Below are 17,113 nucleotides of genomic sequence, written 5' to 3'. Positions count from 1 at the left end.
CCAAGGCTTTGCCACTTCCGTTCACAAAAACATTATTTAAGGCCGTGCTTTTTGAAAAAAATTCCACATATTATTAATAAAATATTTCAAAATTAAACTTTTTACAGATAAAAGTACATATATTAACTTTATAAACAAAATCTTTTTTTTTTAATATGGCGGCTCTGAAAACTTGATGCTTGGTGTCATCGTTTATTGATAACCAATCAGCGGAAAGCAAAAAGCAAAGCAGTGTCATATTCTGTATCAAATTTGCTATGGTCGGAATTAGAATAAAAAATTTCCACCAATGCCGTTTAGTTCATTTTGAAACGTGCAATAGTTTTGGAAAACGAATGACCCCCAGTTGAAAAAAGGCGGGTGGGTAATGTCAAAGACATAACTCGAAAATGTGAATACCAATAAAACTGACATGCTTCTTTCATAATCCCAATAATAATCGTTTGTATTAGTTGATTGGTTATTTCACTGTTTCGCTTCCAGAATTGGAACGGTGCATCTATACTAAAGTATGACTTATTGACAACACCCATATTCTACCACACAAATAACGCTGAACCAATGAGTGTAAAACAATTAAACAAACAATTTTATAATTGTTTTTTTTTGTTTGTTTATTTATTTGGGAATAATTTAATGGTTCTAAAAAGAGCTGCTTTGTGAAATTTATCCGATGTTCACTACTATTGAGTACTTTTTACCACCATTTAGTTATCTAAACCAGAACCTGAGTTCACGACCTTTCAGGAACTGGAACTCAATTAAAGTACTGAATTTGGAATCATGGACTGTTCAGTAGCAAAATTCAGGTTCGGAATACAGATCAAGAAGTCAGCTCATGAATTTATTTCTAGAATTCTGTAATTTAAAAAAAATAATGCTCGTAGTTTCAATCTGTTTGTGCAAGGCGATGAAACCGCTTTGGATAATGTAAGCAAGGATGGTTTTTATCGTATCAAAGAATGCTCTCTACCAACTCTCCACACGATTCAATCAGTGCCATCAAAGAGAGACGGATATCATCTCAGCAACAAAAAACCGGCATGGTTCATTTAACATAGAATGGACAACAGTGCGAGAACGAATTTCTCTTGAAGACCTGTCTGAGCATCACGAGTTAGCACGCTGCTGTGGGGATTCTCTCTGAAGCAACAAACGGTCGCTTATTCTCGTTTCCGATTCTATATGGGCAGTAGATAATTGCGATAGAATCATTTTATTATTGCCGCTTATTCTAACTGTGTGCATATAACCTTTGTATAAGCTGTGTCTAATGAAATGTATGTGAATGCTCCACACAAGGATTTTGAAATATTGCAACCTAGAATGAGAATCATCAAGTCGAATCATCGTTTCGATTTTATGCGATAATTGTCAAATTGCGATTCTCTCTTGGTAAATTCTACACAGCACCGATCATTACCAGATTGTAATTTTTTTTTATGGGCCGGGAAATACTAAGAGTAAGAAGTGAAGCGAAGAAATGTAGAAATAATCTCTCACGGTTCATGCATTGAAAGACACTAGTTTTTATAGCATCTTCTACCGGATTGAAAATTTTGTGTAGAATGTAGAGAAATATCGAGCAGCTTCTGTAAAATTTTCGGCAATCACCAACACTGAATGTAAGTGGCAAAAATATTATTCAATTACTGTGGAGACGCTTGATGTTTAATTCTAGAGCTGAATTCTGAAATTGAATTTCGAACATGATTCAAGAAATTGAACCAGTTCCAATATTTAGTTCCAGAGCCCAAGTTGCGAGTTCAATTCCAGCATGCAGGTTCTGAATTCAATAAATGAACCCTGAAACCGAATTTAGGAATTAAATTCTAAAACGGAATTAAGGTAGTAAATTCTGAATTCAGTGAGTTTTGTTCTAGAATACTGAAGTTGAATTCCTGAACCAGAATTCTCACTACGGATTCCGAATTTAAATTAAAACACTAAATTAAAAGGATAATTTTTTTCAATACTACCATTCAATTCTGTTATAATTTATAACAGAATTAATTGGTAATATTAAAAAAAATTATCCTTGTAAAATCATTCTGTTCAAACACTCAAACGAAAAGTTAATAACTAAATTACACTCGTACTCGAAATTACAGTTGAACATCGGGAATGATATAAGTGTAATGAGTTTTTCTTATTGTTTCCAAAAATTTGAAAAAAAATTTGTCATCTTAAGCAAAGTTTAAAATATTTACTAGAATTCAATTTTGCATTCAAATGATGTAGCAGCGCTAGGTAGTATTCACTTTTATATTATTTTTCCTTTCTCAAAATAGCCAATGAAGATTATATTATGTGCAGCCCAAAATACTGAAGGCATAACCCTTCCAGCTGACTGTTGTGCCTTTGGATGCTTCGGACGAGGTTCACCGGCTGCAGTCCACTCAGATGATGATCGTTTTGATATCGATCCATGTTTTATCCATTGGCACATATCAATGCGAAAAATCTGATTAATCTATGTATATAAAAAGTGATGTAAGTTTGTATGTTTGTAACGCCATGACTCTGAAACTACTGAACGGATTGCCACTAAACTTGGCACAGGCACTTTTGGCATTTCAGAAATGGTCCTTGGGATATTTTCATAGGGGAGGGAGTGTAGCAAATGTCCTTAACAGGAGGTGGTCATGGAAAAATTTATATAACTTGACGAGAACCGATTCGTTTTGAAGACCATAAAAACATTTTGCATTCCTTAAATATGACTATACGAGGGGTGGATGTAGCAAATACTTTTAAAAGGGGGGGTGTAATGTTTAAAACGGCATAACTCCGAATTTGCTGAATGGATTGCCACCAAACTTAGCACAGCTATTTCTTGCTTTTCTGAGATAGTTATAAGGGTATTTAAATGGGGGAGGGAACGTATTAAGTGTCCTTAATATGAGAGGTCATGGAAAAAATTGTCTAATTTGACGAAAATCGATACTTTTTAAAGACTATAGAAATATTTTGCATATAATAGATATGATTATATGGGGGATGGATGTAGCAGGTGCCTTAAAAAAGAGGGGTGTAATGGCATAACTCCGAAAATACTTAACGGATTGTTATTAAACTTTGCACCTGTACTTCTTGCTCTTCAGAGATGGTTATATGAATATTTTTATGGAGGGAGGGAGCGTAGCAAGTGTCCTTATCAAAGGGGGTCATGAAAAAGTTTATCTAATTTGACGAGAATCGGTACTTTGTGAAGACCATAGATACTTCTTGCGCTACTTAGATATGATTATAAGGATATTCGTGAGGGAACGGTGTAGTAAGTGCCTCTAAAAAATGGAGTGTAATGTTTGTAACGGCATAACTCCGGAACTACTGCACGAATTGCTCTTCAGAAATAGTCATAAATGTATTTTTATAGGAGAGGAAGCGTAGCAAGTGTCATTAACCCCCCTTTAATGACACTTGCTACGCTACCCCCTGTTAATGACACTTGCTATCCCCCTGGTCATGAAAAAATTCATAAAATTTGACAAGAATCGATAATTTTTGAAGAACATACAAACATTTTCCATACCTTAGATATGGTTATATGAGGGGTGTATGTAGCAAGTACCTTTAAAAAGAGGAATGTAACGGTATAACTCCGAAACTACTGAATGGATTCCTATCACACTTCGCACCGATGCTTTTTATTCTTATTTACGAGTACAGCATATTTCTACCAACTAAGTGAGGTTAATAAAAATATTCACAGGAGGGAGGGGTAATAAGTATATCAACATTGATCTGAATTGACGAAATCATACAATCAATGTGCATTTTTTATGTAAATTGAGAAAACTGTCGACTCAAGGTGATGGAAATAAGTTTACAACAACATTTGTATTAACTGAATTGTTATTCTATAGGTTTCCCCCCCCCGGTGAACGACCAAAATTGTTAAATTCGGGGTAAAATAAATCATATATAAAAGTTATTCTATAGTAAGAATATAGTTATAATGTTGAACAGCCTTTCGTTATAAAATAATCATTATCAGATGGAAAATTTTTGAGCAACTACGTGGAAATAATGATGTCCTTAAAATTTTTCTAAAGAGGGGGGAGTAGCAAGTGTTTATAGCCATGGAAGCCAAAGGTATTGTAGAAGTGTAACAGGTGTGCTTATACAGTTTTTGTTGATCAAGAAGAAATAATAAGCTGTTACTTTTTTCTGACTAAGCTGTTACTTTTTTCTGACTAATCGAAATGTCATGAAATTTCACACATTTGATTTTTGAAAGTTGGTTCTTCATAAACGTAATATGGATTTGTCAATGATAGCGCCATCTCTGTGTCAGTCACACGACCTATTGAGCGATGTGTTACTTGCAAGCCAGAAGCTTGTGCAGAAACTCAACAAATGTATCAAATGTCTTAAAACGGGTTCATGAAAATCATCAGAACATTTAGTGCTAGATTTGTGTTCCATTTGGCTAGTAACAATAAATGTCGTACTTTACTATTAAAGTTTGCAGTTGGAGTTTCGAAACCGAATGAAGTACGATTTATTAATTTTAGTTGGTTTGACGTAAAGTCGCCATAACTATGTTCAGTTTTTTCAATCACTGAGTGGAAACATATATTGAAGAAGCCAAATTAATGAACAAACTTACAGAAAAGATGATTCGATGTACGTTTTACCATGCCTAGTCGTGTGACAGATCTGTGTCTATCACAAGGCTTAGGGTGGCGAAATAGTAGCGTGTATGTATGGAATGCATAACAATGCAGGTTAGAGTCCTGTCTCTGAGTATATCATTTTCCAATAAATCATCTTTTCTGTAAGTATTTCATTCATTTGGCTTCACCAATATATGTTTCCACTCAGTCTTTGCAAAAACCAAATGAAATAATTTTGTAGATAACTTTTGCGATCATCCATCAATTTCCTTATTTATTTCATTTCAGGCTTTAGCATCAGTGTCAATATGCAAAACAACATCATCTGTAACGAGAATATATTTAATTCAAGATCTCATTTTTACTTATAGATTACTCTACTTACGTTGCTCATCGGAAGCTTCGATCACATTTCGGCTACGGGATCATACAGCGACAATGCCATCGAGGAGCAACATCGAGTCATCAACGAGATGAACCAAAACTTTACCGATTTGGAGCAAGCCAGTGAAAAATTGATTGATCTCGGTACTTTCGTGGGACGACATAAAGTTCCACCCAAAACTGTCAAAATTACCAATACCGTGGCAGTTAAGGTTCCTGTACCATATCCCGTTCGGATTCCACAGCCTATACCCATTCCCATTCCAGTTAATAAACCGATTCCAGTACCTGTAACGAAAATTATTAAAGTAACAGAGACAACTCCGGTGAATACAGTGCCCAGCTATAGCACCACGGCACTTCAGAATTTATTAGCTTCCCCAACGGTCAGTTCGTTCAGCAGTAGGTCTTCCAACTCAAATTCTCATCTACTGACAGATGAGCAAGAAGTTTCTCATACGGATCACAATGAGCATATCCATGAGTTCACTCGATCGTTTCCCGTGCATTCCGTTTTCAATGTCGGAGCGGATTATAACCCTTATATGGGAAACCGTGCTGCGTTAACAAAGCAGGCTGCACCTGATTCCGTGTCACAACATACTCATTATAGTGAACCAGAACAGGCCCACAGAGGGCGCAGTACCAACATTTATAGTTCGAATTCAATTCCAGAGATTCAAACTAATCATGAACCGCGAAGTAGATACCGTGTGTACTATACAACCGAACAATCAATCGAGACTCATTCTTCCGATGGTCAGGAATACCATAAGATTCACCAAACTCCAGAAGAAGAAGTTATTTCCCATTCTTACAAACATCCAAAATCTGCGTTTTATCCAAAAAGCTATGAAAAGTATCCCAAACAAAAATTCTCTAGACCTTCGTATTCCGTTCCTCCCACAACCCCTACCTTCAGTGCGAGTGAACAATCAAGTAATGATGAATATCACTTCGAGAGACCGCGTTATGAAGATCATCAAATCAAATCTTCCCCTCCAGTTCGTCATTTTCAAACGGTGAAGGATTCCTATCCTCAATACGAACATCCAGATTTCAAACAATATCACTATCAAAAACCCAATCAAGAAAGTTACAGTTATTCCGAGAAGCCACATTATAAATCTGAAAAATACTCGGAACACTATACTAAACCAACTCCGAGCAGTTATACCAGTGCTAACCATGACCCAGAACATAGGGAAGTGGAGGAATCGAAAGATTCTGCCACGCATTATAGGCAATATGAATATCGGGATCATGCTGAACAATACGACGAACATAAGTCCCCAACCCAACAGTACGAATCTCGTGATCATGACTACCGAAAACCAATCCATAATGAGGAAACCTACGCTCACGCTGAGACCAGAGAGCCCCAATATACTCCAAATGAATACAAAACATACTACGCCAACCCATCTCCGGTTTCCGAAGCTCTGAGTTACACAGAGCAAAGTGAACGACCCCGCGAAACAAGTCACAAACAGTACTACGAAAAACCCGAAAGTTACCGGCCAAATCCGGAAAAAGAGCACCAAACCCGATACTCTTCGAAACCCAACACCCTTGAGTATAGCTTCCCAAGCGATTCTCACTTACATCCAACCTATTCCGAATCATCTGCTCCCAAGCATCCTCAAACCCATCACTACTACGCTTCCACCCCAGAACATCCTTCGTTCGATGAAACTCACGAATCGGAACACCATAAATACTACCATCAGGCGCAGCACAGTCCCAGTCCTGCTCCGTCATCACACGAACCAACGTATCACCACGGGGAACCCGAGGAAGAAGACTATCACCATTACTCCTCCCACGGTGCGCACCATCGTCATCAGCGCGAATCGGGAGACATGCAGGGATCCTCCTCGACTGATCACGAAGCCTACGAACGAGCCGTAGAACGCGATTACCGGGCGGCCTATTCGAGCAAGCATATCGAGTACACCCATGAGCATCTCCATCATCATCATCCGGCAACCACGGACGGAAGGAGTTATTAGCCTGGGGGGCAAACCAGTTTCCTGCGGGCTGTGATTTAATCGACGGTGTACCTTATTATACAAGTTACCAGACGTAAATAGCACTATTTATTATTTTCGTGCGTAATCTCCATGTCGCTCACACCTGCGCTTCACCTGCTTTATATTCTTCATCGTGCAAATTATGAAGAAATTGTTAGATTTTCAGTTCGATGTCGCCCTCCATCCACAATGACACCTTGCCTATGATTGTAGTACATAGCTTAGGAGAACTGGTATCGAAGTGCAGATGTATTGTTAACTAGTTGATAAACCGTTTGCGACTATTGTAAGAAAGTATGCGAATTTTTTTCGATGTATTATAATAAAGTTTTAATTTATGTACAATGTTTGTTTTATTTGCCATAAATTAGATGCTTGTTTCGAAACAATTACTGTCTCACCTGTTCCCCATCCATGCTTCATAGCCTCTGAGTTATCCAACCCATGGGATTAAATCGTTGTAATTTATCTTGAAATTCTCTCACAATTATTTTGAGTTGTATTTTTTGATAACCTTATTAAAAATTCCTTGTAGGAGGTCTTCGTTTTAAGTTGTATGAATGATGTCATCCAAGTGTGAATGTGTTGGAATAGCTACTGGGCATCAGCTGATGTGACGATTTGTATGTCTCGTCGCTTTTTTCGAATATTTCGCTTTTCATCACAAATAGTAAGCTACACGGAACCACACAACAACCTAATTTTAAGCGCATTTCACCCAATTCGGGGATTCCGTTCAATAACCTAATTTTAGGTAAAGTGGCTCTAAGTAGTTTCCGTAAGGCACGTGCAAGAAAAATACTTAAAGATGAGTTATATTTACTCTACAGTTGAGTCGTATTAACTCAATATCAGATTGATACGGTTTACATAATTTTAGCTTATTGAACGAAACTCTCGCTGTTTAGTGGTTTTGCTTTTTTATTTTGACAACAATGAAAGGAGCCAATAAAAGAAAAGATTCAAAAGAACTCAAGATTAAGTAAAAAAAATGAAATAAAAGGTGGCTTTCAATTTCCGTGTATGGAATATACGGAATTAATAAAAATTGAGGTTAGAGTGAGAACCGTAAACAAACTCGATCGCAGCTCGCTGACTCATATTTCGTTCACACAAATATCAATACACATCCGTGTTTGTAACAGAACTGTCGAACTACTCAATTGTTAATTTTGATCCACTCTCTGGCTGCCTCTTAATATTTTATTTACAAACGAACAGATTAGAGCTATCTTATGGAAATATACATTGATCGGTGCGAGTCTATTTAGGGTAAAGAGTAAAATATTGAGATGTTTCTATATAAATTAATATACTTTCTTCGAGAATGTAGATATTTCTTTCCATCACGGCTTAAAAACATAATTTTTCATTAATTGTTTCACGTTTCACATTCAGCTCTGAGCTCATCAGCGCATTCGCAGATTATGTTGGACTGCTAATACCACTTAGCACTGCTAAGAATATTCGCAACGCGGTGATGGATATCTGTTCTAAAATGACAGACTGTCGTATATTTTAAAACTGTCAAAAATAAAACTCTCTCAACACGAAGATTTAAAATCTGTTCTATATACACCCAAACATCCATTTACGTAATAATCGGGACTACGTAAATCGAATTATGACGTAAAAAAAGTTTACATTATTCGGAATTTTCGACGTAAAAACAGTTTACGTTATTTGGAATTTTCAACGTAAAAAAAATTTTCCTTTTGTATATGTTTTATTAGATATGTATAATATATTGGATAGTTATGGAACGAAAATTATGAGTATTTACAGGAAAAGGGTGTTCTAAGCAGCATCAATTTCCAAGATGGCGACCTCCTGTTTATTGATATTCCTTGAAAACTCTTACAATATGGATATTTTCGGAACGGGTTTGATAAGTAGATATCGGAAAATGATGTTTAAAGTCATTTCCAAAATCCAAGATGGTGTTTCTCGAAACCTGTAGCAAAACGAATGTTTTCGGAACGAGTTTAAAAAACAGTTCTTAGTAAACGTTGTGTGAGTAATTATGACTTAAATACTTTATAATATTGTTACTTTCGGAATGGAATTCACGAGTCAATATTAGGAAGAAAGTTGTTTCAAATGAACTTCAGGAACTTTATTCCAAATTCAACATAATATTAGCTTGACACTTACAATCGAATTGTCTAACAAATACATAAATTGATGACAATGCTTCGATGTAAATATTTTAAGGTTCATTCTTTGTTGAAAGAAATGTTAATATTGAAATTCCAGTATTGTAGTAAATATGATTTATTTAAATAGATTAAAGTTTTGAACTGCTGTTAAAACTGTTATTTTCGTTTTCGTTGACTGATTTCAATCCCTGAACTGTTATTCATTCTTATGCACAAATCGGTCCATATCAGCATGGTCACGCTTAAGATTCAAATATAATGGCACTCGCTAATGGCATATGGCGACGCACTTTCATACGCGAAACATTTGGTGTGCACATTTTTTGACACATTTTACCCTATTATTTTGGAACTGGAAGTCGGATCCAGATGAAATTGAGAAAGTTTGTAATGGACTATTAGACCATTTGAATCAGTTTGTGGAAATCGGTCACGCCATCTCTGAGAAAAGTTAGTACACAAATTTTATTTTTTTTACACATTTAACCCATAACTCCGGAATCAGTGGTCAGATCCAAACAAAATTCAGGATTTGTATAAGACCTGAAGAGCTTTCTTAACTGATCCAAGTGTGTTAAAATCGGTTTATTCAACTCCGGAAAAAGTTGGTGTACTTATTTTCACATTTTGTATGAGACCTCAAGACCTTTTATTTGAATCTAAGAGTGTGAAAATCGGTGCAGCCATCTCCTATAAAATTTTGTGTAATAAAACGTTACGCACATACACACACAGACATTTTGCGTACTCGACGAACTGTTACCAGTCGCCATGTGTTACATATATAGTTAATGGAAGGTATCAATGGAGGACTATGACTTAAACAATGAAAACCTTAGTTACTCAATAAACTGAGAATCAAATTAAATAATATTTGCAAAATATAGGCAACATAATTTTACTTTACATAAAACATTGGACGGATTACAATAAATTTTTTATTGATCAAGTGTGAAAGTACTGGAGTACAGAGTGAAACACTTGGACTCACAATATATCACGTGTTTTTTAGAGGCACAACATAGTTTGTTTTAAGCGACTCTTCCTATTTAGAAAATATTAATACAATATAGGATACGATCTGCAATCCACCAATATTCAAACATTATTTTCTACGCAATATGCACTGAACCAGCTCCGAAAATACCCATATTGTACGGGGTTTCAAGGAATATCAATAAACCGGAAGTCGCCATCTTGGAATTCAGAACCACCTCAAACATCATTTTCCGACATCTACTCATCAAACCCGTTACGAAAATACTCATATTGTACTAATTTCCATGGAATATAAATGAGTCAGAAACGATTTTCATTGTATGCAAAAACTTCTTTTTACGAAGTATTTTCAACGTAAAAAAGGATTACGTTATTTGGGATATTTGTCGTAAAAAGAGTTACGTAAAAAGAGGTAACATAAGAAAAGTTTACGTGGTTTGGGTGTATTTCTGTAAATGTATTGGTGTGGTGTCTATTCACTATGATGTTTCAAATCAGAAACAAACAAACTAATGTCATTTAGGAGTTAGCCAAATTTTGTGCTAGGGCCCATAACCGCTTTTATTATTTTTACGTTTCGTCTTTGACTCATCAATGCAGAGCACATTGCACTCAGTTGCAAAACAAAAAGTGTTCGGTAAATAACAGAAACTTTACGTCTGCTTAGCGGTTCAAATTGAACTGCCTAGTTTAGCACTAAGCAGTTCAATTTGAACTGCTCTGCACTGATGAGTCAAAGACGAAACGTAAAAATAATAAATTAATGTTGTTTTTACTTGAGAAAACTGAAACTGACCCAGGGTACACTTTTCACGAAACTGTGTTGATTTCCACTTAGCAATCAGGGTTTGAGCTAACCTGATAAAAACCAGGTTCGAAACTGACCCGATTTTCAGTTCAACAACGTTGAAACTAGGTTCGAAACTGGCTCCAAACAAACGGTTAGACAGCAGTTAGAGTGGAAACTTGGTTAGGTTTGGCATCAATCGAAAACGACATAAATTAATGACTTCGAAACCGATATGAACTTTTTACAGGAACTTCTAGAATTTCTGGATGGTGAGCCAGAGGGCTTCTACATGAAACTGTATTATTCAGGGCAAAACATTTAAAGCTAATATTGATAATTTCTGAAATGTCATTCGACGCTTTGGCATATAGTCTAACAGATTTCGTTACCGACACTCACGCAAAAAAATTAAAACAGTGTTCTATTCGTGTTTCAAATATACATTAATTTAAATTATTCCGTTTTATAATCTGTTTTAAATTTGTACTCGAAAAATAGAACTAGATTTCAGCGTTAAGGCTAATCCGCAACGCTGTGATGGATATCTGTTCTAAAATGACAGGTTGTCGTATAATTTAAAACTGTCAACTCGAGCTTGATGATCTTAACGCGAATATTTAAAATCTGTTTTATATTTGTCTGTTAATGTATTGGTGTTATGTCAACTCACTGTGATGTTTCAAATCAGAAACAAACAAACAAAATAAATGATTCCGAAAACGATATAAAGCTTTGTCACGAGCTTCTAGAGAAAATTTCTCGATGATAGTGAGCTAAGGTGCTTTTAAATGATACTGTTTTATGCAGTGCAAAACATTTACTGCATATATTGACAATTTCTGATATGTCATTTGACGCTTTGACATTTCGCATGTCAGATTTCGCTACAAACACTCACGTGAAAAATTTAAAACAGTGTTCTATTCGTGTTTCAAATTTTCATTATTTTGAATCGAATTCGTCGAGCAGTTTGAAATCTGTTTCAAATATGTGCTTGAAAAATAGAACTAGATCTCAGCGTTGTGATTGACATGGTTCAGTCGTAGATCTAAAATAGATTAGCCCATACGTAATAAAATAGCGTTGCGAACAACCTTACGCTTGACATGTTTTAGTTGTAGATCTAAAGTAGATCAGTCCATATGAAATAAAACAGCGTTGCGAATAACCTAATGCACTGATGAGCTGAATGCAAAACGTGAAACAATTAAAAACACGATTTATTAGTTTTAGTTTGACGTAAAGCCGCCATAACTAAGTTCAGTTTTTTCAATGACTGAGCGGAAACATATATTGGAGAAGCCAAATAAAAGAAAAACTAACAGAAAAGATGAATTCTCGGTTGATTTTTCATTAGGGCGTATAAACAAGTGACAGTTTCTCTTTAATCACTCTCTCTTTCGATTATTGTGATATGATTAAAAAGATTTTCTTTGATATCACTATTCTGTTTGAAAGTCAAAGGAGTCTGTCGCTGACGATGTCCAGCCAGCAACTGGCACCATTAAAGAAGGTGACAAGCGATTATAAATATACTCACCTACTCAATGCTTGATCGGAGAAATAGGTATAAAGCGAGAGGACTAGTGTTTGATGGACAGAGAAGATGTTTGGATAGAAGGTATCGGTCGGGTGACGGCCAGGATGTAGACTATATTCGATGTCTGTCTGGCGTTTTAGAGTGACTAAAACAAGATTCAGAGTGGCGAAATGGTAGCGCGTATGCACGGAATGCATAAGAACGCAGGTTCGGGTCCTGTCTCTGAGCGTATCTTTTTCCAAAAATTCGTCTTTTCTGTTAGTTTTTCTTTCATTTGGCTTCTCCAATATATGTTTCCGCTCAGTCATTGCAAAAACTGAAATTAAAAACAGTCATGTGCTCTCTAGCACAAACCGGTACCCATGAGGTACCAAAACCTAAAAGAATAATTTCTCATGATTCTGGTAGAAGTGATGAAAATTGGTTGAGTAAAACAAAACACCTTTTCAAAATGACCATATTCTCAGTTTTTGCCTTTCTCATATAGAAAGGTTATGCAATCACTGTGAAAACCGACTTTTGAACCGAGGCCCGGAGGGCCGAGTGTCATATACTATTCGACTCAGTTCGTCGAGTACGCAAAATGTGTGTGTGTGTATGTGCGTATGTGTGTATGTAACGTCTTTGTGGAAAGTATACAAATACATTTAACATTCACTGGATGATATAAAAAGAAAACATGAAATCACGAAGTGTGATATGGACGAGAATTTTGATTATCTTGGTTGTACTTCAGAATAGAAAAAAATTTTTGGATAATTCTGTTTGTTATTATTTTTCCCAATTTTAATATGTTGGATATTTTAAGTAATGGAACTGCAAAAATTTATTTCCCAGAAAAAAGTGTTTTAGATAAATGTTATTAAACTGTTTCAACTTAACGTTTTCTTTAAAACAGAGCTACTGATTTTTGACTGATATAACATTTGTCTAAGTGTATTCAAATGATAAATAATTGCATGTTATAAGGGGAGAAGCTTTTCAGAATGAATAATTATCTCTACTGGCAACAGTGATCGCGAGGAATGTATTATTTATAACAGGGAGCAACCGGAATAGGAAGAGAATTATTTCTCTGGAAAAAGAAACCAGTTGTCTGGTCCTGTCCTAGATCCAAACCTTCATTTACGAACCTATTGAGGACTCATGAATCAAATCTGCTCGGGAATAAGTTAACATTATTTTAAATTTCTTTCGTAATATAAAGTTTATGTTATTTGGGACATAGTTTGCAAAAAAAAACCTTTCCGTTACTTGAAATTTGGTTCATAAAAATTGTTTACTTTATTCGGGATTTAGTTCGGGAAAAAAGTTTCGTTGAACGAATATTGTTAAGCCAGTTCATATAAATCTCGATGAACATTAGAAAAGGTCCCAAGTGCAAATGACAGTTTCTCTTGGTTTACATTCTCTCTCAATTATTACGGCAAATTCCAGCAAATTCCAATTATTACGGCAAATTCCAGTAATTTCCAACGGTAATATGTTGTAAGTTTAAGAGGTAAAAGGTTTTTACCCCCTAATTTATGCTAGGTGCACATAACCAATTTCATTTGATTTTTTTACGTTTCGTCTTAGACTCATCAGTGCGTAGCAGTTTATGTTGTGTTAAATATCACAAAATCTACTAGTACCAATGTTTGATTCAATGAAAATGTTTTAGAATCAATAATCTCTGACATTTGATTCAAAGACGAAAAGGCACAAATCCCCGAAAATATGGGGAACGTGCCGTTATGAGCCAATTTATTCTGATACCAGTATATTTGATTCAGTTTAATTCAAGAGTCAATATAATTTTTTATTTGAATCTATCCAACAACATTTTTGATTCAAATACATTTAATGTACTGTGACAAGCATTTGAATCAAATAAATTTTTGATTTGTTTCAATAAAATTTTGGAATTTTAATCCATATCTCAACATATTTGAATTTAATATACATTGTCACACTAAATTTGATTAAAAAAGAGTTTTATTTGATTCAGATTTCAATTCAAAAATAATTTTATTTGATTCAAACAATTGTTTGAAGTTGACTTAAAGACTCAATATATTAGAATCTAATGTGTTCTATTTCTCTGTGTGTACACGTGATGTTTCAAACAATATGCAAACTGTACATTTGATTCTTTTCCGGAAAAACATGTATGAGAAAATTTTAAGATTTGAATTGTTACGATACTTAACAACCTACACACTCTATAGTAAAAAGAAAGTTCACAATTAATTGAATAGTGTATAACAATACATTAAAAAATTTTTCAATTGTCACAGCAAAATTGTGGAAGGTTTTGTAACAACAAATCGTATTGCTTTTCTATAATATTTTTTATTCGGGAGACTATGGGTAAGAAAGTAAGTAAGCTGGCTATAGGACTTTAGGATCATTTTCACGATTCACGATGATCATCTCTCAAGTTTGCACCGACGAATGTCTGAAAAAGCGCCGTGTATACGGGCAAAGTAATCTTTGGTCGAATTGCTCACTACTTCAAGGTGGCCAACAAGATCCTGGTTGTCCCCAGGCTAATGAATCATCAGAATTATCTGGAAATCGACGAAGTGGCGAAGCAGTCAAGGACACCCAGCAACGTGTCCTTTTGCACTGTATACATTTCCACTGTGTGAACGCTCACAGGTTCCATCAGAAAGGTTCAAAATTTAGTTCGAACTGAAGAAATGTAACTATCTTATACTGTAACTTTGAAGTACTATTTAACAACAGGTATTTTGTGCCTACCAATTTACTTCTAGTCTGCCTTTACAACCATATGATATAGTTGTTTCACTTTGATATTCTTTGCATAGGTTATCCAGTTTGAAGTCCGGTTACTCGTCTTGAATTACAAAAATTTCTATAGGTTTTATCTTGCAGCCCCTTCTTCCCCATTGTTAGGGACGTTGACTAACCTTACCCTTTATAAAGAGACGTAAAATAATAACTTACTACAACCTTTTCGTATAAATATCTTTTTAGGCCACCTCTATTAGTAACATCCGTTCATCTAAAAAATATCATCCGAAATCTGCATCATCAAAGAAAGAAGCAGAAATGTCTCACAGACGAAGCTCTGTTTTTTCTCTCTTTTATAAAACGGAGATTAGGTTTTTTCTTATAATAGCATACCCTAAATCTAGACACTGGACAGCAAATGCTCCGCTATGCTTATTCACTTTCGATCCAGCTACATAATTTTTTTTAATGAATGCAATTTTCTAATTATCAATTTGAGCACCACTTTGTAAATATTGGTTTGGAATGTTAAGATGTTGAAATTACTATCATAGAGGCAATTGAATTTGCATGTTCGATCATGTTACATACTTCTGATGTTATTAAGCATTAATCCTATTTAATTAGTCTAGCTTGTATCACGTTAACAGAATTGGTGCTTTTTATCGAAACACACAAGAAAGTACCGACCGTCAGAAGCATATTCTCTTTGCACATGATCGATTTCTTATTTATAACGAAGTTGACAGCGAAGGCAGAGGCCATAAAATAACACTCTTCGATCAGATTCCGAGACGCGAATTATGCTCAACTATCAAACTTACGTAATTCGTACTGTCAGATCTGCCCTCCGACCATGTGTCTGACATCTGGACTATATCAAGCTGCTTATCAATGCACTACAAAAATGTGCATCTAATTATCATATCAAATACGTCACCAAGCGTTCAAGTGATCGCGTGTGCAAACCAAGCGTTTTTCGAATCCATTGGTGCGCTTGAACGGCTCAGTAATCGTAGCTCCTCGGAGGTCGTTCATCAACAAAGTGAACAGTATTTCCCTGAGTAAACTAACATGGATTCAATTAAAACCTTCCTCGATCCTTTTATTTAGATAACGCAGTATATGAACGACCCCTTTGTATGTTCAGTGGGTAAGCGATACCACGGTAGTCACCGTGCCGGGAAGTAGGTAACATCCTTTCAAACGGCACTGGGCCGCGCCCCACTGACTGTTGGAATAGAGTGGCGAGCACATGCATCCAACAAGTGCGTACTCGTCTCCTGTACGCACGATCGAAAGTGCAGGTGAAAACAATTATGCTTTGATTATGTGTGGCTTAAATGCGAGAGACTTTATCGATAGCCCGTTTATATCGCAGGGCAACGATAGTTGTTGATACAGATGCTCAGCTAGGATTGATCATTGTAATCGTTTGATGCCTATCTTATGGCGAACTGACATATAGATAACGCTATAAGAGCTTTGGGTTAGAAATGAAGTTGTCAAATTGCTATAAAATGTTTATTTTCCCAGTAAATTTTAGATTATTTCAGGTTTCAATTGATATTTTGGAAAATTATTGAATTATGACAAGACAATGACTTTTAACTACTTTTAAATTGAATTCTAGGGTTATGACTACTTCTAAATTGAGATTCTTTTTTATTTATAAACTCGCTGTAATGACGATCATAGCGATTTGACTCATTTGGGGTAGCTACTCTTAAATTCCACCAGCAGTACACATTTTGAACATCCCTACCTCGCCATACTAAGAACCGCGCAACTAAACAGAGCGATTATTATGGCCTTTCGTTTTGTTTTATTTTCATCCGTGTCACTTT

The 17,113-nt window shown here is 35.6% G+C and overlaps 1 protein-coding gene across 1 annotated transcript in view; it reads left to right on the top strand.

Annotated features, from left to right (window-relative positions):
• LOC131429116 (uncharacterized) overlaps window positions 1-7,344 on the top strand; it is a 74,183-nt gene extending 66,839 nt beyond the window's left edge. The window contains exon 4 of the mRNA XM_058593162.1: window positions 4,994-7,344. Coding sequence (XP_058449145.1) covers window positions 4,994-7,018 — 2,025 coding nt within the window. The 3' untranslated portion in view covers window positions 7,019-7,344. The remainder of the gene's footprint in view (window positions 1-4,993) is intronic.
• The last annotated feature ends 9,769 nt before the right edge of the window (window positions 7,345-17,113 follow it).

The sequence above is a fragment of the Malaya genurostris genome, chromosome 2 (assembly GCF_030247185.1).
Source record: "Malaya genurostris strain Urasoe2022 chromosome 2, Malgen_1.1, whole genome shotgun sequence".
Taxonomy (NCBI): Eukaryota; Metazoa; Arthropoda; class Insecta; order Diptera; family Culicidae; genus Malaya; species Malaya genurostris.
This window is presented reverse-complemented; position numbering and strand designations above follow the sequence as displayed.